The sequence below is a fragment of the Schistocerca gregaria genome, chromosome 2 (genome assembly GCF_023897955.1).
Source record: "Schistocerca gregaria isolate iqSchGreg1 chromosome 2, iqSchGreg1.2, whole genome shotgun sequence".
NCBI classification, from domain to species: Eukaryota; Metazoa; Arthropoda; class Insecta; order Orthoptera; family Acrididae; genus Schistocerca; species Schistocerca gregaria.
In genome coordinates, this window is record NC_064921.1 from 581,344,522 (window position 1) to 581,372,184 (window position 27,663).

Here is a 27,663-nt window from a genome sequence, read left to right on the forward strand (position 1 = left end):
GCAGTGCTACAAAATGGTTTGAGTCTTACCCAGCTTGTAGCAAACAAAGGGTGTTGTTGCGAAATACCTCTGCAGGAAGCAGACATTCTTCATCTGATTGAGAATAAATTACATGTGGCGTTCCTCAAGATTCCATCATGTGTCTTTCGCTTTTTCTCGTGTACATTAATGACCTTTTGTCTGTTACATTGTCACATGTTAAGTTTGTTTTGTTTGCGGGTGATACAAACGTTGCAATACGTAGGAAGCAAAGTACAGATTTAGAGCTGGCAGCTAATCAAATTTTCACTGACATTAATAAATGGTTTAAAACTTCACTGTCATTAAACTTTAAAAAGACTCACTATATGCAGTTCAGAACCTGTAAGAGATTTCCTTCCAGCTTGTGTATGACACACAAAGACAAGCAGATCGAAGATGTTGACAGTGTTAAATTTCTGGGATTACAACTTGATAATAAATTCAGTTTCGAAGGGCATAACACGGGATTCCAGAAACGCCTAAACAGGTCTATGCTTGCAATGAGAATTATGTCAGCTGTAGGAGATATTAATATAAACGTTGCTTACTTTCGTTCTTTTATGGCATATAGGATCATATTCTACGGAAACTTGGCAAACTGAACAGAAACTGTATCTGCAAAAGAGATGTAATGAACAACAAATTAGAGAATAGATGAAAAGCTTGAAATTTAATACATTCCAGATTGAAGTTCCGGATTTAATACACTCCAGACTGAGAGGAGCTTGGGTGAATACCACGCCAAATTATTTCGTCTATGCAAGGAAAGGTGGGCTCAGTTGGATTACTAACTTACATCTATAGTTTCCAGAATGAGATTTTCACTCTGTTGTGGCGTGTGTGCTGATATGAAACTTCCTGATAGATTAAAACTGTGTGCCAGACCGAGACTTAAACTCGGGACCTTGGCCTTTCATGGGCAAGTGCTCTAGAGCACTTGCCTGCGAAAGCCAAAGGTCCTGAGTTCGAGTCTCGGTCCTGCACACAGTTTTAATCTGTCAGGAAGTTTCACATGTATAGTTTCTTTGAGAAGCAACACACTGTGGTTCATCTGATGTAATATGATAATTCCATGTTACCTTATGAAGTGTATCTCTCCTAAACATTGCTTGCTAATATTACATTATTTCCATCATACAAAAGAACATCAGTGTGATCAATCAGCATGGGTGACTAGGAATAGTGTAAAGATAACAAGGAATACGATAGCATCTATAGGCATGCATTATAAACAAACATCTCGTTAGTATGGCTGTCATTATCAGTAGCTCTGAAACGATCACAATGCAGCACACAGGAGCTAAAGAAAATGACACCAGAAAATGCATTTATCATTCAAACTAAGGCAATTGTAAAGGAATTGTATGCCTGTAATACATAATAATTTTTCTACTTTAAGATGAACAAATTATGAATTCATGTGGCTTAAGAGTGGTCAGTAATCTGCCAATGTTTGCTTTAGGATGTAGGAACAACAGAGGGGTAATATGCCCCACAGAACAATAATGAATAAATTAACTGTTTTCTATAATAAAACTAAAGCTCAATTCATTCATATCCATCTTGTTTACAACTTTCTTGACAGAGAACAAAACGAGTATGGTTTATCGAGTTTTGCAACTCACTCTTTTATCCAAGAGCAAATATGTTCTAATAAACGTGTGCAGAAATATTATCTTTTGCTGGCAGGACTTTTGGAGGTGAGAGCACAGTTAAAAAAGTTTGCCAATTTTGGCACTAAAAAGTTTTACACGTTCTTCAAAAATTGTTTTAAAGTATTTAGCATCTGTATCAAGTCAAGTAAACAGTGAATATTAAAAGGAACCATCTGAGTTGTGTACAGTTGTACAGTAACTCTTTATAACGGTTACAGAAGTATCTACTTTTCTCTCTGAAAGGCTGGCATTGTGGGTTAAACTGACAATGGGAATAATAGCTGGAGTAAAACGTGCCAGTATTCATAACAAATAAAATAGAGAATATTGATCAGATTATCCAAGATTACTTCTGGTAACACACAAGAGAAAAAAACAATAAAATATCACAATCATTGACAGCAAGAAGACAAAATTATTCATACACTTGACTCATATTAATCAGGAATTAGGTTCAAGCCCTCATCTCACATCCTGAATTTAAGTTTTATTGTTTCCCTAATTCACTAGAGGTAACTGTTGAAACAGTTCCTCCATTATGGCTCTTGAGAATTTCCTTCCTCACACATTTACAACCAGAAAAAGCATTTCAGTAATTGTTTCGATGTCAACATGAAATTAAATTCTAATCTTTTTTTATTTTCATTAAATGGACAAAGAAGGTGGTGGAAGGATAAACTGAATAATTTCTAATGCTTTGCCAACTTTGGCACTAAAAAGTTTTACAGGTTAAAAATAAAAATTAGATAACTTTTTTCTTTGTGTTTCTTCAAAAAATGTTTTAAAGTATTTAGCATTTATATCAAGAATATAATGACATTCAATAAGGGTATCTATTTGTTTCTTTACATCACATGAAGATTGCTTAAAATGTAACATATAACTTTTCATGTCTGAAATCATCTGTTTGACATTTAAATGAATATATTTACAACATTCAGCTCATTTTTGTGGATTCATACCTAAGGAAGACAACATACAAACAATATCATTTCTATTATGCCTCTATTTTTAGTTTATAAAGTATTTTCAACTAGTAATTGACTAGAAAGGAAGAATTAAAACGAACTTTTAAGCAGTATATATTATTGTATAAATGTTATTGTAATGCCATATTTACAACAAATGAGGTCTTCTGTGTTATCCATATGGTTTTAAATGGAAAACTACTATTATTCCACACATTACTTTAGTACTACATCAATAAATGTCATTTGACAAGTTCAGTTTGGTGTCCGCTGCCTGTATCATCTCACAATATAATAGTCAATTCTTGCTTGAGGAAAACTTGAGCAGTGAAATTCTGGTCCTTTGACAAATTGTCAGTAGAATGTTCACAGAATTAATGTTCCCAAAACACACATTGTTGCTAGGATTGTTCTGTTTTAGGGCACCAGAAAAGGAGCACAACTAATATTTTGACTTCAGTACTCCATAGCAAACTAATAACTATACTGTAATGCCATCAAGTTTATCAACAATAGAACATTCTTTCATGAGAGATCGATTACACATCATTATTAACTATTAAACATACCACTGACAAACGTATCCTTTCACCCTAAACATCATTTTGTGTATTTTTGTGCACAAAAAGAAATCACACCTATGGATATCTTTCTCCAAGCAGAGCTCTGGAATAAGGTCATAAGTACTCCCAATACGATAGTTCAGAATCAGATACTTATTTTAGTCTTCAGCTCTTTGTATGTAATCTTGGTCTGAGGAAATACCTTCTGCTTTGCATTTTCTTTGCAAGGCGCATACTTTTTCTCCGCTCGCCCTCCTTCCGTTCAGTCCAAACATGACGTGGCAGTTTGAAAGCATTCTCAGCCACGAAGTTCAAGAGTCCCTTGTGGTCCCAAGGCTCCCTGCTTCTCTTTCCTGTGGCGGGTGCGCATTTTCTCGCTTCAGCTTCGAGATTGGGCGACTGCTGTGAACTTGTTGGTGTCATGCACTGTGCTTCCTCATCTGCAGGCTTTGGTCTGCGGCGATCCTGATGATTCCGAGGCCGCATGTTTCTCTTCACACTGGTGCAAGTAGATTCTTTAGCTACAGACTGAAGCCTCAGCGAGCGACGTAACTGTTTAGGACCTGAGCAATGGGCTGCTTCACACATAGCCTCTGTTTCCCTATATGGCCGTTTCTGGCCCGCCGATATGGTAGTTGAGCCTGGTAATAGGTGCTGAGTTGATGATGCATCTGTAAAATGCTGCCTCATATCTTTATCTCGTGAAGAATGGGACTGTTCTTTTAGCATAGGGAGCGGGAAATAGTAATTCTGTTGGACACAGGAATTTCGAGACGATGATGCCTGGGAATGAAAAAGGAGCGCCTTAGTATTTTTCTCAGGTGACATGATCGAATCCATAGATAATGTGCTCGACTCCCAATGTGATACTGATGGCACTGTAAGCGCTGATATGGGAGATATAGGCTTTTGGAAATGCAGCGTATTCTGCTCTGCTCTTTGTACCTCTGTAGGTACTTCAACAAGGAGCTGCTGGTTAGACAGTGAGCACACTGTTGGTGATTGAACATGAAGCTGCTCACTCCCCACTCCACTTTTATCATCATCATCATCATTTGGATTGACATGAATCACTTCAAACTCCTCACCTCCTGGCCGCATATGTTCGTCAGCCATATTTTCTGCACTGCTTGTTGCATCACTGTGCACATAAAAGCTGTCTTCTTTCAGTTCGACGATTTTTTGTTTCTGTTTTGGAACTTCATGGGACAATTCAATCATGTCCAAAAATTGATTCCGCAATAGCCAGCAAATATATAAAACAATTGCTGAAGGGTCCATAAACATTTGTGCAAAACTGGCCACAAGATCAAACATGGATATATTAGCTCTCTCAATTATGGGTTGCATAGATATCCATGGTAGGGCAAGCTGATGTGGCACTAATTGTTCAAATCGTTTCTTTGCAAAACTGGGCGTAGATGTCTGCAGATTTTGTAGGTTTTCATCCAAGTCTTCCTCTGAATCGTTAGATACATCTGACAAATGTGTGTAGGTTAGTTGGCAAATGGGAGACTCAGCGCCTCCATAACAAGAGTCTTGAAATGCATCAGCATTCTGGAATGAATTTTCATCTGCTGTACTCTCCCTGTCTAAGTTTTGCAGGGCATTCTTTGGCATAGACAAGTCAGTCGGCTGCTCGCTTTCCAAAGTGTCAGATTCATCAGACATAGTGCTGACTGGCGCGTATTCCCTAGATTGTTGGTGTGTCGCCAGTGGATGAACTGAATAGCGGCCATATTCGGCAAATGGGTAGAAAGAAGAAGATCTGATCTCAGCAGCTGGAAGGTGGTTGTGAGTACTGACATGAAGCTTCTGGACTGAAGAAGTCAATTGTTTTGCACTGACTCCAGAAGCGCCATCCAGTGAACTAACATGCACTTGGTCTACTGCACCGTCTATATTAACTGGCTGAATGGTGTCGCTAAATTTGGAGACTGATGGGGGCAGTTCTCCGCTGAATACGGAGCCGCTACTGCTGATATGGGAAAGAAATCCGTGCCGTGTGTCTTCGTCTTCAATCGCTGGAGAACTGAATACAGGGTACCAATTTTTTTGGTACGGCGAAAACAAGTCTTCAGTGTATGGTTGCCCAACTCGCCCAAAGGAGAATGGATCGATTCTCGAGTGTGAAGTCGCTAATGGCCAATGGTTCTGTCTGGTCCCATTGTGTGGTTGGAACAGGTCATCGAAATGGGCATCCGGGTTGGGAAATGATACACCCAACATGCTCGCTGACATGTCGTAACGTGTCCTGAAACAGAACCGTAAAGTACATGTTACTGAGTGAGCTCCAAGTTAATTAATTATTCCTACCATTTTTATGAGCTCATTGAATAAATTTCAAATAGTGAAAAAATACACTCCTTCATTGTCCAGGAAGGGGAAACTTTATTGACACATTCCTGGGGTCAGATACATCACATGATCACACTGACAGAACCACAGGCACATAGACACAGGCAACAGAGCATGCACAATGTCGGCACTAGTACAGTGTATATCCACCTTTCGCAGCAATGCAGGCTGCTATTCTCCCATGGAGACGATCGTAGAGATGCTGGATGTAGTCCTGTGGAACGGCTTGCCATGCCATTTCCACCTGGCGCCTCAGTTGGACCAGCGTTCGTGCTGGACGTGCAGACCGCGTGAGACGACGCTTCATCCAGTCCCAAACATGCTCAATGGGGGACAGATCGGGAGAGCTTGCTGGCCAGGGTAGTTGACTTACACCTTCTAGAGCACGTTGGGTGGCACAGGATACATGCGGACGTGCATTGTCCTGTTGGAACAGCAAGTTCCCTTGCCAGTCTAGGAATGGTAGAACGATGGGTTCGATGACGGTTTGGATATACCGTGCACTATTCAGTGTCTCCTCGACGATCACCAGAGGTGTACGGCCAGTGTAGGAGATCGCTCCCCACACCATGATGCCTGGTGTTGGGCCTGTGTGCCTCGGTCGTATGCAGTCCTGATTGTGGCACTCACCTGCACGGCGCCAAACACACATACGACCATCATTGGCACCAAGGCAGAAGCGACTCTCATCGCTGAAGACGACACGTCTCCATTCGTCCCTCCATTCACGCCTGTCGCGACACCACTGGAGACGGGCTGCACGATGTTGGGGCGTGAGCGGAAGACGGCCTAACGGTGTGCGGGACCGTAGCCCAGCTTCATGGAGACGGTTGCGAATGGTCCTCGCCGATACCCCAGGAGCAACAGTGTCCCTAATTTGCTGGGAAGTGGCGGTGCGGTCCCCTACGGCACTGCGTAGGATCCTACGGTCTTGGCGTGCATCCGTGCGTCACTGCGGTCCGGTCCCAGGTCGACGGGCATTTGCACCTTCCGCCGACCACTGGCGACAACATCGATGTACTGTGGAGACCTCACGCCCCACGTGTTGAGCAATTCGGCGGTACGTCCACCCGGCCTCCCACATGCCCACTATACGCCCTCGCTCAAAGTCCGTCAACTGCACAAACGGTTCACGTCCACGCTGTCGCGGCATGCTACCAGTGTTAAAGACTGCGTTGGAGCTCCGTATGCCACGGCAAACTGGCTGACACTGACGGCGGCTGTGCACAAATGCTGCGCAGCTAGCGCCATTCGACGGCCAACACCGCGGTTCCTGGTGTGTCCGTTGTGCCGTGCGTGTGATCATTGCTTGTACAGCCCTCTCGCAGTTTCCGGAGCAAGTATGGTGGGTCTGACACACTGGTGTGAATGTGTTCCTTTTTCCGTTTCCAGGAGTGTAGATTATAAGACAAAAAAACGATACGCCATGAAGGAATTATCTGAATAGCATGGAAATCTGTAGATGTAATTTACATTCACAAACAAACAAATGATTACAGTATCAGAAAAGCTGGACAATTTTTTTTCAAGAGAAACAGCTTTCTTATATTAAGCAAGTCAATAAGATGTTGGTCCACCTCTGGCCCATATGAAAGCCGTTAATCGGATGACATTCATTGACAGAGTTGTTGGATGTTCTCCTGAGGGATATTGCGACAAATTCTGTTCAGTTGGCAAGTTAGATTGTCAATATCTCAAGCTTGTTGGAGGACCCTTCCCATAATGATCCAAACATTCTTAACTGGGGAGAGGTTCGGAACCATGCTGTCTGAGGTACAGTTTGGCAAGCATGTAGACACAGACTAGAAACTGTCACCATGTGTGGGAAGACATTATCTTGCTAAAATGTAAGCCAAGCTTGGCTTGCCAGGAAGGGCAACAAAACAGGATGTAAATTATTGTCCACCGTCACTGTGCTTTAAGGGTGCTACAGACGACAATCATAGCGCCCTGCTATGAAAAATAATGGCACCCCAGATCATCAGTCCTTGTTATTGGGCAGTATGGTGTGACAGTGAGGTTGATACCACACCTCTACCCAGGACATCTTCAGATACTTTTTCGCTGTTCATCGGAGCTCAGCTCGAATCGAAACTCATTACTGAAGACAATTCTACTTCTGCCAACGAGATTCCAGGCCGAACAAGCCCGACACCACTGTAATTGGGCTTCTCAGTATACAGGTGTTTTTGTTAGTCAGTGCATGAGGGGCCATGAGCGCAGCCCTCCTTCTGTGAGCCGCCTATTAATATTCCTTGTGGTCACTGAAGCAGCATTTGCACGTTGTATCGATGATAATGATGAATCTGGGGCTCTGAGTGCCACTCTAATGATTGCTCAGGCTCCACGTTGCCTCTTCTCTATCTCAGCTGCTTCCTTCACGGCACTGTGTTCGGCCATGATTCACCCATTCCTGCCAATAACATCGAATAGTGACATCAAACCTACTCATATGTCGAGCGATTCACTAATTACTCTAACCGACTTCTTTGAGCCCATCTACACGTCCTTTTTACATGCCAACATCTGCGTATATTGTTCATGCACCTGTATGTGAGACATACTTACTGTTCAACTGAATACACGGAACGAAATTCGCAAAGACTTCATGCCCTGGTATCGACATGTCCCCTGCTTACTATCCTTGCTAGCTGCTCGGTGAAATCGCGCTGCAGCATCACACATTCATCCATTGGCCACCAAAGTTTACAATTTGCATTTTCCGTCGATGCCTTTATGAATATCAGTTTGTGACATGTTTGCGTAACTCCTTCATGTTGCGTCGTTTTTTTGTTGTTGTTTTTTTTGTTGTTTTTTTGTTATAGTGTATTTATCGAGTACTTGGTTCAATTAAGCTTGTTTGAGGTGGGCGCATGTTTTTGTGCCATATAGTTATAAAAACGTTTTTAAACTAATGGAAAGTATCTAACCTACCTTAAAGCTATTGAAATGTTTGTCTTCTGAATTCCAGCTGGAACATGAATCTTTGGTATTAAGCTTTTGCTAACTTCTTACACTGACGAAAGTACAGGAAGTGAACATGTTTGAAAGGACAGACACCACTTATTCTATTACAATAACGATGGCCAAAGATCCCTTCAGTGCAGATGAACACCATGCTTGTACTCTTAGGGGAATTGGCGAGATGCCGTGAGTAATGAGGCTAAAGAGCAGGGGGCACCATATCACGAGTGTGTGGTATAAGTTGAGAATTTGGTTCTGATGCTAGGGTACACCGTGCCAGTTGTGTTGACCGTTGCTTCTGGGTGGCTTAGTGGTCAATCTATGCGTTGGTAAGGAGGAGACCCAGGTTCGAATCCTGATCGAACATAAATTTTTAACTTGCCCCACTGGTATAAATCAATGTCCACTGGCAGCTACTGTCGTTAATTCCTTTGTGTCAGTAAAGTTATAGTTAGCCATGTTGGCTTTGGAATTCCTACAGTCAGAGTATTTGAGCTTCTTTTAGAAAATCCGCTGGAAGAAATATATATTGCCTTATGACTTTGCAATAGAATACTATCAAATGTGGCAGAAAGATAGTCAGGAGCTCATATGTTTCCCATCTTGAATGGCGTTAGACAAATTGAGACAAAACAGCAGAAACATATCCTCTCAAATGTCAATATTTTTGCAGCTATCGTGCACTTATTATAGAGGGTGTTAGGAGTATTAAAGCAGATATTTTTATTGGTGACTGAGGACATTGTACTGAACAATGTTTCATCACTATTTACTTCATTTAGTGTAATAATTATAATTATTAGGACCAGTATGTTTTGGGTTGGTTGGTACCTACAAGTAAAGGTGGAAAGTGTAAATTATTAATGTGTATTTTCTCCGAAGCAGCAGGTCAGACGTTGAAGAGTGGATGCGTAGATGCAAAATGGTTCGTCAGTACTTACAGGTGTAATCAACTTAGTAGTCCAGTTCGTGAAGGAAACACCAGGCAGTAAATTATGTGACATGTTTGCAGAAAGACAGATGCAGAAAAAAACAACTAACACACTAAAGTAAGTACATGTTAAGGTACCAGTGACCACAATATCTGGAGTTATACCGCCAACGCACTGCGTATGATGGGCAACTGAGGATTTACGCAGCATGTAGTTCCTCAGAGTAAATTCGCACAGAATGTCGTAGAAGGAGTTGCTGTGTGACGAGTCCACAGGCCCCAGCCGTCCTGTAGTTTCCGTGTGTTCATGATTCAGTTCCACGGGAGGAAAGCATCACTAAGAAACCAGAGATGACAGTTTGAGGAATACAAGACGCCAAAAGAGGGAACTAATGACACCAATGGGGACGTGGGTTCAACAACAGGAGGTACGAAAGATGTTTGTATGAAGGAAACTGCTACTGTACATACACTCTACTAAAAACAAAAAACAAATTGGTGACAAATTGATATTGATACAGATAGAACCAGAAAGTGGAAAACTGTAAACTTTGGCGGGCAATGGATAAATATGTGACGCTTCAGTGCAATTTCACTGCACAGTTTGCAAGGATGGTAATCAGGGAATGTGTCGATAACAGGGCATTAAGTCTTAAGTCTTTGCAAATTTCAATCTGTATATTCAGTTAGACAGTGTGCCTCACAGACAGGCCTCTGAAGAATATGCGCAGATGTCAGGATTTGAGTAAGGCCGTGTAGCTGGGCTCAAAGAAGCTGATTGGAATAATCGGTAATTCACTCGATGTTTAAATATGATCGATGTCACGATTCGACAGTGTTGGCAGGAATGGGTGAACCATACCCAAACACAGTTTCAAGAAGGAAGCAGTCGACGTAGAGGGGATAGAACATGAGGACCGAGCAGTGGGTGAACCATGGCCGAACACAGTGGCAAGATGAAAGTGGTCGACCAAGAGAAACGACAGATCTGGGGACTCAGTATTCGTCAGAGAGGCACTTAGAGCGCCAGGTTCATAATTATCATCGATCTGACGTGCAACTGGTGCCTCATTGATCACAAGGCGGCTCAGAGATAGGGGGTTGACCTCACGGCACCCTACGCGCCGAGTAACACTGATCTTTGTACACCAACAAGCCCATCTGCAGTGGCACTGGGCATATTCAGCATCGTGTCTCATTGACAGATATAGAGCTGTCTTCTGTGATGAGTTACACATCGAACCGATCCTCGATGACCGGCGGCGAAGTGTCTAGATACGTCCCAAGAGCAATGGAATATCAGTCTGACTGTCGCCCACCACATGGCCCAACAGTCAGGGATGATGGTCTGGGGTGCCTTTTCTTTTCACAGCAGGACTCCTTTGGTTGTTATCCGTGACACCCTTGCAAGCATATCGGGACGTCGACCATATTCTACGCCCCATTTTATTGCACTTCATGGCAAACCATCATGGCAGCCCACACACAGTCAGAGTTTCTACGACTTGCCTTCGTGCTTGTCAAACCCTATCTTGGCCAGCAAGGTCGCCAGATCTCTCCCCAGTTGAGAATTTTGATAGTATTAGGGGCAGAGCGCTCCAACTAGCTTTGAAATCTGACAATCTAAAGCACCAATTCGTACGATATCGCTGAGGAGGGCATCCAACAACTTTATCAATCAATGCAAAGCCGAATAACTGCTTGCATAAGGGACAGCTGTGGACCAACGAGTTGTTAACTTGCCTAGTTTGTGAAGTTCTTTCTCTTGAACAAATCCTCCATTTTTTCTGAAATTGTAATCATTTGTTTTTCTGTACATGTAAATCAAATCTAGCGATTTTCATTCCATTCGGAAAAATCCATCATGATGCGCCGATCTTTTTCTTATTTCTTATTTTTAGTTCTTTTTTTGTGTATTATGGACTCGGGGAACGTGTCGAAAGAAATCGGAACCCTGGACAAAGCTGCCATCCGTAGCATAGCTATGGAACATGACAAGAGGCCTTTCGTTACTAAGAAGGGGAAAATTATGTCCGATGGGTTATCTACAACATCTGAAAGGTCGCGAAACTCATCTCCTTCTAGGTCGCCGAAGAAAATTTCGAAGAAAAGCAAGAAAAGGAGAGTGGCACATTCAGCAGAGGAATGATTGACTCCTTCATTAAAGGAAAAATTAAGACCTCTATCGAAAAATGAAAGAATACTAGAAAAATATTCGACAGATTGACTCTGGGAGTATTTGGAAGGGGAAGTGAGTCTGGCTGAAGCAGATGACGTTAGTAGAGAAATACAGGCGACGTCTGACATCTCAAATTAGGACGACAGAACGGAAATGGAATTAGGCAGCTCTGTCTCAGAAAAAGGGATGGATTGCACGGACTTCCAAGAGGCTCAAACGAAACAAGATATGGAGGTAATCGAGCAACATGAAACATAAATATGAATTTTTGGAAACTCTGAGGTTTTTGAGGAAAGATAGTATAGAACGACAAAAACTGAAATGGACACCAATATTCCTTATTAAGTAACTTTCTTACTTGAGCAACTGGATAGGAAAACGGAACTAACATGTGATGTGTCCACGATAAACATCAACAGGACTCAAAGTGCAGTGAAAGTCGTCTCTCTACAAGAATTTCTGTAACAGTCGCCGGCCGCTGTGGCCGAGCGGTTCTAGGCGCTTCAGTTCGGACCTGCACTGCTGCCACGGTCGCAGGTTCGAATCCTGCCTCGGGCATGGCTGTGTGTGATGTCGTTACGTTAGTTAGGTGTAAGAAGTTCTAAGTCTAGGGGACTGATGACCTCAGATGTTAAGCCCCATAGTGCTTAGAGCCATTTTCTGTAACAGTCGGATACTGATACAGCCCTACTGCAGGAATTTCATATCGACACATTTTACATCTTAAGTTACAAAGGGATTTTAAATACAACGCTAGGAGGGAAATGTGGGTCTGCTGTCCTTGTAAAGGAAGATATTGAAGTTAAATATATTTGTCTTTTAGAAATAACGAAGGGACATCAGTTGTAAAATTTTTAGTATTATTGTTAAATATTTATGCCCCTTCAGGAATAATGCAAGAGAGGATGCGGATAAACTTTTTAAGAACAACTTGGTATTTTTGCTCAAACGAAAACAGGCAGAAGTGGTGGTGATTATAGTTTTGAACTCCATAGAGACGATCTGTCCCAACTTTTAACTCCTCCAGAGTACTGGAGACTTTGGTGACAAACGTGAAGTGGAAGGACGTATGGGAAGTTAAATACCCCACGATATTCAAATATACATACATCAGTAGTTGATAACAATGCACGATCGACATAATGTATGTAACAGGAAACCTAGAAAATACGAGGTTGCTGTTTAAGTTCGTAGCGTTCTCCCATAAGTTTAATAAACACAACAGATACACATAACAGACAAATAATCATCGATAATATGTTCTCCTGCACTATTTACCACGTCTACCATCGCTGGGTAACTTTTCGATCCCGCGACTGTAGAAATCACGTGGTTTCGAGCCGAGTAACTCGTCGAATCACGCTCGGGGCGCTTTTTCATCCGGAAGGGAAGTTCCTTCAAGGTTGTTCGATAGAGAGTGAAAAGATGAAAACCTAAGGGCACAAGATCAGGTGAATAAGATGGGTGCGGAATGACTTCCCACCCAACACCTCTATAGTCAGTCTAACAGAATGCGGGCGGGCGTTATCGTGGAATAGCACCACTCCACGCACTCTTCCTGGTCGTTGTTCTTGGATTGCCTCATCAAGACGTCTCAGTTGTTGACCATAAATATCAGCAGTGATGCTTAGCCCTCGGGGAAGCAATTCGTAGTACACCACACTGCAACTGTTCCACCGGATGCATAACATTACCTTTTGGGTACGCGCGCAGGACTTGTTACGGGGAGTTGTTGCTTTGTTTGGGCTCAATCATTCCTTTCTTTTCTCTATGTTAGTATAAAGACACCATTTCTCGTCAGCACCAACGAAACAGGATAGAAATGGTTGTTCACGAGCCAATTGATGATGAGCCAGCAGAGATGCACATATGGCCGCCAGCTGATTTTTTTGATTTTGGCTTAGACCATGCGATACCTATCCACCCGATTTTTGAACCTTCCCCAGTGCATACAAATGTCGCTCGAAGGTGGAATGATAACAGTTCATCACATCTGCCAGCTCTCGAGTACACTGACGTGGATCATTGTGGATTAATGCTTTTAAACGATCTTCATCAAATACCGAAGGTCTTTCTGAACATGGAAAGTCACTAATGTCAAAACAACCATTTTCTTCCTGTGAACTATCCAATGGCATTATCCCCATGCATGGTGCAAATGTGTGTGGCAGCATCCGCTGCTTTCACACCTCTACTTAGCTCGAACATAAGGATATGCCGGAAATGTTCTGATTTCTCCACTTGGCACTCCATTTTGTAGAGTCCACAGCCTCACTCACTATCTCCAGATGACAAAATGACAATACGTAATCTCAAATAGCAACAGTGAGCTACAAACAAAAAATGACAATCGATAAATAAACCCAAATCAAGGGGAATACCAACCTGCAAAACACAAACTCAAAGAACTTATGCACCAAACTAATGAAATCAGTGGAATTGAAGTTATTCCAGTACCTTCTCGGACAACCTCGCAGTGAAATGCTGCATTACACTCAAGAGGCAAGGAACATATTTTCGTCGCCCTTTATGGAAACAGAATATCAATGTGGTATTATAGGATAACCTCGTTAGACAAATAGAAGGGGTATGATCTAAATGTAAGTCCAGCATCGAGTGATGGACCTTACGTGCCAAAAAGAAACTGGGGTCAGCCCTTGTAGTTTTAGAAAGAGAGAACGAGAGAGAGAGGGAGGTTGTTTCGCAATACCGTTCAGTTCCGCTATGCCATTTTAAGGGAAATTTTCGAACAGCAAATATCTGAAGAGCCTTTAAATAACAGAAAAGTATCAAAGCTAAATTTATAAGTATTAAAAGTAAGCACCTAGCGTAATTAAAAATTGAATCTACAATCAAAACAACTGTGATGGAAGAACACTCTTCATTGTATCACTCAATTTAACGTGAAAGAAACACAAGTTTTGTGGATTACCTCTGAGCGGCAGATATTCAAATGGCTCTCAGTCCCCTATACTTAGAACTACTTAAACCTAACTAACCAAGGACATCACACACATCCATGCCCGAGGCAGGATTCGAACCTGCGATCGTAGCAGTCGCGTGGTTTCGGACTGAAGCGCCTAGAACCACTCGATCACAGTGGCCGGCTCTGAGCGGAAGGCAACAGTGTACCACCAGTACAAAAAGACATTTTACGTTGAGAGGTTTTAGGTTGAGAGGTTTTATAGTACGTTGTATACTGATGCCCAACATAATCCAGGTGCTGCAAGAGGTTCGCTGCAACATACAGGTGTAGACGACGCCATAACTGAAGAGGACAATAAGTTTCTTCCAACTGAGATAACCAGAGAGGAGGTGTTTAGCAAACTAATTCTTCGCCTACCCATTAGTCACCAGGACCTGATGGCTTGCCTTTTGAGTTCTGTCGAGAATTCTAGCCTCTAATACGTAATTCGTTAACGGATGCGATAAATTAAGCTCTGAATTAATGACTTCCACACGAGTTCAAAGGAAGTGCAACTGTATTAATACCAAAGGGCAGAAAGACATAGGTAAAGGACCACAGCAAAGTGAGACCGACATGTTTGATGAACTCTGATTACAAAATAACTACGCATGTTCTGAAAGAAAGAATGAGAACACTAATAGAAAATATAGTAGGAGACCACAAGACCCGTGTATCGGGGAGAAATACTTTTCAAGCTGCTTGTGAATATAGGGGTGCCATTGTCATCTTTTCAACATCATTCGCTAAAGGAGGCCTCGCTTTTATACACTCCTGGAAATGGAAAAAAGAACACATTGACACCGGTGTGTCAGACCCACCATACTTGCTCTGGACACTGTGAGAGGGCTGTACAAGCAATGATTACACGCACGGCACAGCGGACACACCAGGAACCGCGGTGTTGGCCGTCGAATGGCGCTAGCTGCGCAGCATTTGTGCACCGCCGCCGTCAGTGTCAGCCAGTTTGCCGTGTCATACGGAGCTCCATCGCAGTCTTTAACACTGGTAGCATGCCGCGACAGCGTGGGCGTGAACCGTATGTGCAGTTGACGGACTTTGAGCGAGGGCGTATAGTGGGCATGCGGGAGGCCGGGTGGACGTACCGCCGAATTGCTCAACACGTGGGGCGTGAGGTCTCCACAGTACATCGATGTTGTCGCCAGTGGTCGGCGGAAGGTGCACGTGCCCGTCGACCTGGGACCGGACCGCAGTGACGCACGGATGCACGCCAAGACCGTAGGATCCTACGCAGTGCCGTAGGGGACCGCACCGCCACTTCCCAGCAAATTAGGGACACTGTTGCTCCTGGGGTATCGGCGAGGACCATTCGCAACCGTCTCCATGAAGCTGGGCTACGGTCCCGCACACCGTTAGGCCGTCTTCCGCTCACGCCCCAACATCGTGCAGCCCGCCTCCAGTGGTGTCGCGACAGGCGTGAATGGAGGGACGAATGGAGACGTGTCGTCTTCAGCGTTGAGAGTCGCTTCTGCCTTGGTGCCAATGATGGTCGTATGCGTGTTTGGCGCCGTGCAGATGAGCGCCACAATCAGGACTGCATACGACCGAGGCACACAGGGCCAACACCAGGCATCATGGTGTGGGGAGCGATCTCCTACACTGGCCGTACACCTCTGGTGATCGTCGAGGGGACACTGAATAGTGCACGGTACATCCAAACCGTCATCGAACCCATCGTTCTACCATTCCTAGACCGGCAAGGGAACTTGCTGTTCCAACAGGACAATGCACGTCCGCATGTATCCCGTGCCACCCAACGTGCTCTAGAAGGTGTAAGTTAACTACCCTGGCCAGCAAGATCTGTCCCCCATTGAGCATGTTTGGGACTGGATGAAGCGTCGTCTCACGCGGTCTGCACGTCCAGCACGAACGCTGGTCCAACTGAGGCGGCAGGTGGAAATGGCATGGCAAGCCGTTCCACAGGACTACATCCAGCATCTCTACGATCGTCTCCATGGGAGAATAGCAGCCTCCATTGCTGCGAAAGGTGGATATACACTGTACTAGTGCCGACATTGTGCATGCTCTGTTGCCTGTGTCTATGTGCCTGTGGTTCTGTCAGTGTGATCATGTGATGTATCTGACCCCAGGAATATGTCAATAAAGTTTCCCCTTCCTGGGACAATGAATTCACGGTGTTCTTATTTCAATATCCAGGAGTGTAGATTTCTGAGTGGCATTCGACAGGATTAACCACCTATTTTTATTCATAACATTGACACACGTGGGCGTTAGTGAAGGTTTGGTACAGGTTTTAATCAACATTGTTGAAGGAATACAAACAAAGGTTTCAGTAAATGGGTGTTTCACGCAACTCATTGAGATAAAAATAGGTGTTCTGCACGGAGGTTCGTTGTCAGTGATCCTGTATATTATTGCACTAGATCCCTTTCCAAGCATACTGAATGTGGACCTCAAGAGGATCACAATATCAGGAATTAAAAACGTCGCAAAGCGTATGCTCATGACGTTGGACACGTTATTCGAAATAATGACAATTTAGAAAGATTAACTCAGAACGTACGGATCTACTGTAATGCAACAGGCACTAAAGTTACCGAGACTTTTCGGTCATTCTTATATCTCAAAGTTCTCAACGATGTTTATTTGGGATGGGTCAGTTCCGTGTATCACCACACCGCTATATGTGTCGCCTTTTACCGATGTCCACTTCAAACAATGACCAACAACTGGAGGAAAGTGAGGGATAAAACCAGAGGCGCAACACTAAAGATCAGAGAACTGAACATTACACAAAGAATCAATAGGACGAAAATGATTTAAACCGTCAAACTGTGGTAGGTTTCACAGGACAAACAAACAAATATATATTTTTCTCTAATGCCTCCTGCAAGCGTTATTTAATACCGTACTCAGTCTTCAGTGTAATAACTGATTTACTGTTGTAACGGTTCCTGTTGCACCAGCAGAGGACATACTTCAGTCTTCAGTTGCAATAGCTATTTCACTTTCATATTTATTTGTTCGTACTGGCCCAGCACAGTTCTAGCTTGCTAATGGAGCGATATACCTGGAGTGAGTACATCGATGTGGTTCATGCTTACCATTTAGTGACGGGGTTTTCTACATCCACAATTCACAGATTTATACTGAGCTTAATCCACCTGCCACATTTACTAGCGCTCAGTAAGTGCGGCTCTACGTGAATGTGTGGGCAGGTGTTGTTGGTGACTGTTTAATTGGCCCATATCTCCTACGTAGTTAATTAAGTGGCAGGCATTATTATAATTTTCTCGCCAGAGTACTGCCGGAAATTCTGGGTGACATGCCAATCGCTATAAGACAGCACATCTGGTTCCAACATGACAGGGCGCCGGCACATTTCAGTCACCCTTTGCGTCGATTCTTGAACCGACAGTTTCCAGAAAAGTGGAATGACGTAGAGGGTCCTGGACCATGGCCTACTCGATCACCTGATTTGACACCTCTGGAATTTGTGACCGTGTGTGTGCAGATACAGGCAGCATTGTTTGCAAAACCGCTGCCCGGATAGGAGCAGCAGCAGCAGAAATTTAGGACACTCCTGTAGCCTTTGACTATGTCAGGCAGACCCCGACCAGCCCGTGTAACCTTTGTTTACAAGTCTACTGTAATTGAAGTAATCGTGTTGTGTTCATGTCGTTGTCTCTTTGTAATAAAGAATAAAAAACTGTTTGCGTTACCTTTCCTCTACTTTAAGTCAGATTTGATGTCCTCGGAAAATGGGGTCCCGCGGGAAAACACATTAGAAAAAGCGTTTTCAGTATCCAGTGCAACGTCCCAGAGTTTGTTAGTTCAATTAATTTTCATCCAGAAAAACTTGTTCTACCGGTTTAAAAAATCCTCACAGCTAAATATGATATTAGAAAAAGTATTTGTTTTCAAGTCCCGTGCAACATCCCAGAGTTTGTTTATAGGTCACTTGTGCCAGTCTCGAAGGTATCTAAAAACATTAGAGTATAATTTGCAGATTTATATGGACGGGGAATATTTCTGTAGTAGCGGTCTGTACAGCTATGTTACTTCCTGAAGAAGTTAGCTTAGGTTTAAGTGACACATGGTGGAATACTGCGGCCATAACGCACTGTCGGAAAAAATTAGAAAACCCTTTTCGTGCTTTCCAATTCGCTCAAGATTTATTGTTGCAACAGTGTGTTTGGAGTACATGAAAGGATTACATTTACAGATCAATAGCACAGGCGTTTCTGAAGTACTTGGTTCGACCAGTTGTGAACCACCGATATTAGTACGTGGTGTTGCCTCACCATGGGTGACTGGCATCCAGTCGCTCGTACAGATGGCGAATACTGTCGTGGAATACATTATGCCACGCCTGCACGGCCTGTTCATGTAGATCTCTAAGAGTTGTTGGTTGACGAATCGCATGAGTCACTTCTCGTCCCATCATATCCCTCACGTGCTCAATTGGAGTTAAGTCTGGAGACCGAAGTTGTACATGTCTTGCAGAGCACGGAGAGTTGCCTGGGCAGTGTGTAGGCCAGCATTATCCCATTGGAACAACGCATCACTTTCCTGTTACAAGACTGGCAAAAGAACGGGTATAATATTTTGCACATACCGTGCTTAGCGTCCCCTCCAAAAACACCAAAGGTGAACGAGAGTTACAGCTTATCGCTCGCCAGACCATAAAGCCTCGGGTGGGGCCTATGTGTCTTGGACGAATGCTCTTTATGAGACAGTGGCCACCAGATCTATATAGTATCCACAGACGGCCATCAGTTGCGTGCAGGCAGAATCTGCTTTCATCGCTGAAGACTATGGCGTTCCATTCCACCTTCCATGGGATGCTCTGATAGGAGCAGTCCAGCTATGCATGTCGTTACCGAGGCTTCAGTGGAAGACTGGCTAGAGATGTGCGTGTCCGATGTCCCAAGGCTAATAACCAGTTTGCAACAGTTCATCTTGACATGTCTCGGCTGAAAAGCCCTACTACCTGTGCTGTGGCAGCTGTATGATCTGCCACTGCTGCCCTTACAATACGAGGTTCCTGGCAGGCGTCCAAGCTGTGCGGACGTTCAGAGAATGCTCACGTGACCACTGATACCAGCACCATTGCACAACTGACGCAACACGTCCAGCTTTCATGGCAACTGTCCGAAAGGCCCATTCCACCATTTGCCACTCAGAAGGTCGCTCAGTTGGCCGTAGGAAGCACGAGTGCATATCCGTGGCATGGTTGGGTGCTTGACTCACATGTTAGCACAACACTGAAACTTCTGGCTGTGAGCATTCCCTAATAAATGGTAGACACAGAAGGCTCTCTGGCTATGCCACTACGTCATCTGTTGACGGAAGACATTGAAACCATTGTCAGGACATCCACTATCCTGCAGGTGGCAAATGCTGTCATCAGATCAAAATCAGTGTCATCTTTCCACGTATACTAATTTTTCCGGCACTGTATGAAGATGATGATGAGGTCCCATACTCCGAGGACCGTAGGGAACGATGCGGGAGACCCCCACCGCCGACTAGGCAAGGTCCTAGCGGAGGTGGTTTGCCATTGCCTTCCTCTGACCGTAATGGGGATGAATGATGATGATGAAGACGACACAACAACACCCAGTCATCTCGAGGCAGGGATAACCCCTGACCCCGCCGGGAATCGAACCCGGGACCCCATGCGCGGGAAGCGAGAACGCTACCGCAAGACCAAGAGTTGCGGACAGTGTAGAAAGAGAATGCTTCAGATTATTGAAAATCATTCAAATAGTGTAATCACCAGATTATATGAACTTCTAAAGCCCAAACAACCTAAGTCCACCCATAAATACAAGCGGAATTAACTATTAATTGAAATTATTGGCCTCTTCTTACTCGAGATTTATATTTATCAAACTGTTCTAAGAAGAAGCGACGTAAGAATCAACTGACATAAACCGTATTTAGTAACCGCGTTAGTTTCTAAGTATGTAGCACAATCCTGCTCCGGTATTTCGAGTTTCTTGTGAACGTTTCGCGATCAACGACGGTAACCCATAGGTCTATACTACCTCTGTATTGTCACCTTCCGCAACCACTTTCAAAGAGTGACAAATGTTGTGCGAAACCAGCTATGATGGTCTTCAGCAGGTGTGTACGGGGGAACATGGAGATGTACGGCTCGGAAGTGCATGCGAGGACCGTGAAACAATCGATTTTTACGAATAACGATGCTCTGCTGACGGCAGCGTGGTAGGGTTACAGATTCCTAACAAATTCTCCATATGGCGAGTGAAAGTGTCTTCATAATTACTGGAACTAGGTAGAATCTTTCAAGGCGTCAATTTTCCGACACCGTTATGATCACACTGTTAAAATTATCGTCTGCTTATAGAAAATTCATATGTAGCTCAGTACGTTTCCAGTTCCCTGACGGAAACTTTAAATAAATTTTAGATTATCTCTGTATTGCATTATATATATATATATATATATATATATATATATATATATATATATATATATATATATATATAAAAATTCTTGATTTTATACGAACTAGTTGATGGCCTCCATATTCCCTGCATATATTTTTACATCTACTAGATACAATCGTTTGACCACCTTTATCAACATTGCCTCTTGACGTGTTGCTTGCACATTTTGGGTAAATGATAACAGGGTAATTACATATATCTGATTCAGTAGCACATCTGTAGATACTTATGTCATGATATTTGCGCTGATAAGCGTCTTGGTATCTTCCCCATCATATCCCGGTATTTACTATGCGACAAGGGAATTTGTTCTTTATTTTTGATCCAATTTACCTGTCTGTTTTTCTTGTCATAGGTCACTCTGTTCTCTTTCTTTCCCTGTATAAGAGCTACGTGTCTTTGGTTTTCTGATTGAATTGAGTGTTTATCCGATATATTGTGTATATATTCCAGTAAAATCCTTTAGACCTAATTCATAGTTTACAAGTCCCTATACAGAGTGAGTGGCTAACTATTGCCACCTAGAATAACTCCGGAAGTACGCTAGGAACTGAAAAGTTTGTGGGACAAAAGTCGCATGGGATCAGGGGGGCCATAATATGACGTTTGTTTTTTTATGCTAGGTAGGGTCGCTTCAGAGATATGAAGGTCAACTTTTTTTTTAGTGGGCTGCTATAGTTTGGTATTTATTTTGAGACGAATCCAATGACGTGTAACAGGTCTTTGAATGAAAACGAAGGTCGCAAAGTTGGCATGAACGTCTATTTACAGAAGGTGTTCAAGTGATGACCATTGGTATCGATGCAGTACTGCAACTTCTTATCATGGATTGAGTGGTATTCCTTATCAAATTGGCATTGTTCGCAGCGCATCCTCTGACAACTCTCTCTCGCGTATCTTCAGGTGTAGTTGGAACATCTTCATAAACAATGTCTTTTACGAATCCCAACAAGAAAAAAATCCAGAGGAGTCTAAGTCTGGCGAACGAGCCGGCCAAGACACATCTCCTCCGCGTCCAATCCAACGATTTAGGAATTGTTTCTGCAACTCATTTCTAACCATCAGCGAAAAATGTGCCGGTCACCCATCATGTTGATACCATATACTGTTACTTGTTCCTAAAGGTATTTCTTCCAATGACAGACCTAATGTTTCTTGCAGGAATCCATCACGTTGGAAGTACATCGTCATTCTGTCATGCAGACATTGCACCATTTAGATTGCCATCGATAAAATGGGGGCCAATTATCCTTCCTCCCATAATGCCGCACCATACATTAACCCGCCAAGGTCGCTGATGTTCCACTTGTCGCAGGATTTTCTGTTGCCCAGTAGCACATACCATGCCGGTTTACTTTACCGCTACAGGTGAATGACGCTTCGTCGCTAAATAGAACGCGTGCAAAAAATCTGTTATCGTCCGGTAATTTCTCTTGTGACCAGTGGCAGAACTGTACACGACGTTCAAAGTCGTCGCCATGCAATTCCTGGTGCATAGAAATTTGGTACGGCTGCAATTGATGTTGATGCAGCATTCTCAACACCGACTTTTTGAGATTACCGATTCTCGCGCAATTTGTCTGCTACTGAAGTGCGGATTAGCCGCGACAGCAGCTAAAACACCTACTCGGGCATCATCATTTGTTGCTGGTCGTGGTTGACGTTCCACATGTGGCTGAACACTTCCTGTTTCCTTAAGTAACGTAACTATCCGGCGAACCGTCCGGACACTTGGATGATGTCTTCCAGGATAGCGAGCAGCATACATAGCACACGCCCGCTGGGCATTTTGATCACAATAGCCACACATCAACACGATATCGACATTTTTCGCAATTGGTAAACGGTCTATTTTAACAGGAGTAATGTATCACGAAGCAAATAACGTCCGCACTGGAGGAATGTTACGTGATACAACGTACTTACACGTTTGTGACTATTACAGCGCCATCTATCACAAAGCGAAAAAAGTGGTCCAACTAAAACATTAATATTTCTTTACGTACTACACGAATATGTAATAAAAATGGGGGTTCCTATTTAAAAAAAGAAACAAAACGCAGTTGATAGCCGTTTGACCTATGGCAGCACCATCTAGCGGGCCAACCATAGCACCATCTGGTTTCCCTTTTCAAGCTAGACGAGTTTCGTTCTTTGTAGTTTTTTCGTTTGATGCTTGCTTCGTGAGATATTTGGCCCGGTCACAATCAATGGACTACCCGTACTGGGTTTACATAATGTCCGGGAACACTTTCAATTATTTATTGCACAAGAACTAAACATTGTTCAGGTGTCATACATAATACTGCATTTTGAAGAGAAACAAAGTTTTCCTGGAGCTCTGCTACATCACATGGTAGAGGCGGTACATACACCAGATCATTAATGCGTCCCCACAGAAAAAAATCACACGGAGTGAGATCTGGCGATCGGGGAGGCCACTTCCGACACACAGAAACCTCGCTCCACACCTGAACGCGCCATGTTTGCGGCTAGCGCTGTCAACAAATTACCAAACTACGCTGTGGCGGAATACGTGATGATAATTTCCAGGGTTTCTCTTCAAAATGACGTATGTATGATATCTGTGCAATGTTTGGTTCTTGTGCAATAAATAACTGAAAATGTCCCAGACTTTATGTACACCCTGTATATAGTTTTTTTTTTTTCTTCTGCTTCGTTAGAACCCTTCAGGATCACGTGTGGCTTGTTTTGCACGTCTTCTTTCTTCCCAATAACTCTTCATTCTCTTGCTTCTTCTGTTTCTTTCTTCTTCTGTTAAGATAATTTTGATTTTGGCCACCTGTGACCATCCACGAACCCTTTATAATTCTCTCTTTCCTGTGCTACTGCCTGTAGACTCCTTTCTTTTATTCCTGCAGCCTTCTAGTCACCTCTGACTTGCTTCACCCAGTTGTTTCCCGTATGATATGTTGCATTCCGTGTCTTCTTATCCAACCTCTCCTTGTCCATTCTCATGATGTGCCCAACAAATCGTAACCTCCTCTTCCGTATCTCGATCGATATGGGTTCAATATTTTCATACAGTTCCTGTCGCATTCTGTGTATCTAGATATCTGTGCTGTCATAATAATGAGTAACTTACTTTTTGAAGTCCTCTCATATAATAGACAGATGCGTTGTTATTTGTTATCACGAGGACATTCCATTAAGTGCAAGGCTCAGCAGCTATAGTAATCATTTCGAAGGTTAAAACCATCTTGCCTCTGTCGTCTATCAATAATCCTCTAAAATGAATGTTATTTTATATCACCACTCGTCCGTGTAATGTCAGAAGATTTTTGGCTCTGTTTATTATCAAGCGATTCTCGAAATATCCAACGCGACGAGGAATACGATAGACATTGTAAAGACAAAGGACACTAGTATAAATCTGACAACACGAAATTATCAAACAACGTAAAAAACATTTTTTTAGGCACGGCTAATTAAGAAATCAAAATTTCATCTACAGCTCACAGAGAGAAGATTTTTGTTTAGAAACCCGAAGAGCTTCAATTGGACAATAATACGAAAGGACATTCATTGTGTCCTTTTCGTAGAGTCGACCTGAGATTCGCCATAAGGGCCTTGAGGAAACCACGGAAACCTAAATCAGGATGACCGAACGCAGACTGGATTGCTGTTTCTCCCGAAGAGAGTCTGGTCTGTTAACCAATGCCCAGCTAGCTCGCTAAGCCCAGAAGTAACGTAATATCTGCACCGTTTCGGAGAGTACGATTTCGAAGTGAACAATTTGCCACGTTTGTAAAAACAATCCGTCTTGTATTACGATCTCCTGAAAACTTCAGTCATTCTGCATCTTGGCACATGTCATTATTTGCTACCGGTCAATTTATACTGCCTACTTCCATTCTAAAGGAAAAAATGCTCTTCACAAGTACTGCACGCTCTAATTGAAAACCACAAAAAATCAGTTGACGTTTGTGCATCTCTGTTTATCTCATGTACAGAATAGATTATCCCTTTCCACGACTTATTCGCTTATTACGAGATGCTTCAAATTTGTTGCCAACAATTCCGATGCTCGGTGAGCATAACTGAATTAAAAAGAGGCTGCAAGTATAGCTTTAACACGATAATGCTCTCCCAGAAGCCGTTAACGTGACTACAGGGTATTGCAGGAGGATGGTCAATATTCAGAGATATTACAGAAACGATCATTTGATGCAAAAGTCTAGTAAAATGGAAATCAACGCCTCATCTTCGATGCTATGAAACAAATCTCTTCATCTGGAGTCTCTTTGCTTTCAATATTTTGGAAATATGGACCAGAACAAGAAAAAATTGCCTAGTAAACAGGGGCTCTAAAATGCACACTTAAGAGGTATGAGCACTTGCTCAGTACAAGAGACGTGTTACACAGTAGCGAAGATTAACAAGTGCTCAGAGCTTTAAGGTATGCATTTTCTAGTCCATGTTTACTGCACATTTTTTCCTTGTTTTGGTCTGTACTATCACCTCTCAAAACACGGAAAGCTAAGACCTTGTTGTAGAAAAGATTTGTTTCACAGAATAGAAGAAGTGGTTATAGCTCTCAAGGTATGAATTTTAGAGCCCATGTTTCATAGGCGTTTTTGCTTTGAATGATCGTTCGTCATATTCCCCATTCCTTCTGGGGCACCCTGGATATCTGTCATGCAGGAGCTTTGTTAGGAGGAGAAAGGCTTGTAATTCCCGACTAGGGTACCTGCATTACATTTTCACTGGGTTCCTTAAATTAATTTCAGGTGAACGCAGCGATGGATTCACCGAGAAAGCCACCACTAGTTCACTGACCCTTTCTTGGCCAATGCGAAATTGTGCTCATCGATGGAGTGTTAAACTCTAATATATTGCTTTTCGCACTTGGCTTTTTCGAGTCCACACCAGTAGTTTTCATTACATGTACAACCAAGAAATCATTAGGCAGAAGGAGAATGTGCCAGACAATTAAGTGTAATATATTACTGATTTTTTCTGAGTGCTGACCACCTTACACGATAAGAAAGTTTGCACAACCTCAATACAATTGTAATTTTATTTCATCTTTGTAAAAATACACATAATTGCAAAACTGATTCAAAAAACTCATGAAATTACTGATTACTTTATAGCATCGTCAACTACGTTAAAATTCTAAAACGTAAGTAGAGTAGCGTTTTTAATATGTGTCCAGAGCATTTATAAAATTGTTTCTAAATGACTTTCCTTCCACAACAGAATCTTTTTTTTCCTTACACTGTCGCCTATGCAAATTTTCAGTTTCTATACACTGAAATGTTAAATTAAGTAACATACTGGTAGCAGAATTACTATAAGTGATTGAAAAAACAAAGTGTTATCGTCAGTGACCATGGGTACTCAAAGAAACACATAGCTGGCACAGGTATTCGCAAGGGTAGAGGGGCTGCAAGAGGGGGCACTTGCTGCACACCCCTCTTTAATCTGGAGTACAATTTTCAATCGTTTATTGATTGGATAACCATCAATCCTCTGGAATACAATAATTTCTTAGTGTCACATACAAAATTTAATTTTATGGCATGAAATCTCCCAAAACTAAACAACTCATTTGTTTCGAAAACGCCAGTTATAGAATATAGTCACCCTCCATCCCCAGAAAAATTTTCTGCAGATGCAATTAAAATTTAATTCTTTTCGAAGAGAGCTAACTGTTTAAAATTTTTCAGTTATGTCTATCTTCTGATATGGTGACAGTTAACTAATAAGTGTTAGGGATTTAAGAAATATTCCTGAAAAACATTTAAGATTATATCATCAAGTCTTATGTGGGTTATAAAACTATAACATGAAACAAGAAGTGGGTGCACAATGGATGATTTGCCACAGCACAGCTTCAAATCCTCTGCGTATCTTAAGAGAGAAACAAACACATTGTTTATATACAAGTTTCTGTTTGTGTACTTATTAACACACTTTATGCAGACAAAGTTATATTTTTGCACTCAAATATTTCACATTGAGCTGAACATGCTAGTCTAATATTTCGGATGCACACTCGGAAAATTCATTAACTATTAACATTATAATTAAGAAAATATTAGAATAACTTGCGTAATAAAAGTCAGCTGCACCTGCAAAGAAAATAAGTTTCTTAGGAGACAGAAGAACACTTTGCAGATAGAAAACAAATTTCATTGCTCATATTTTTCCGACAAACCGCTGTTAACTATAAATTGTGGAGCAAGGTCACATCAGCAATTCCAGCCACAGCAGTGAAAAGCAAAGGAATACATTAAAAGAATTTTAAAACACAAATAGAATGATGAGAATTCATTGCAAAGTTAATATTTATTGCTGCAAGTACGTTTTTACATTCAAAGCAAAAACAAAATTATATAAGAACTGTTACCAGTACCGTGGCTGCTTAAGTCTTTATGGGCGTTGGTTTTAGACAAACTGAGTAGTTTGCTCTGTTGCGTTGATTAAAGGTGAATAGCCTGAAGCAGCTACCTACCTTCAGCTACGTTTACTGTCGTACTGATGTCAACAGCGTAGTGAGGACAGGTGTGCCGTCTTCCGCTGTCCTGAAGAATATGACGCGACACTGCGTAGGCTGTCCCACATTGAGGTT

The 27,663-nt window shown here is 42.5% G+C and overlaps 1 protein-coding gene across 1 annotated transcript; it reads right to left on the reverse strand.

The window, feature by feature from the left end:
• Positions 1 to 1,051: 1,051 nt before the first annotated feature.
• Positions 1,052 to 27,663, reverse strand: LOC126333336 (uncharacterized). Its single transcript, XM_049996728.1, has 2 exons — positions 27,547 to 27,663; positions 1,052 to 5,461 (listed from the first exon to the last, which is right to left on the reverse strand). Exon 2 carries the CDS (start codon positions 5,446 to 5,448, stop codon positions 3,373 to 3,375), a length of 2,076 nt encoding a protein of 691 aa, XP_049852685.1. The 5' UTR covers positions 5,449 to 5,461; positions 27,547 to 27,663; the 3' UTR covers positions 1,052 to 3,372.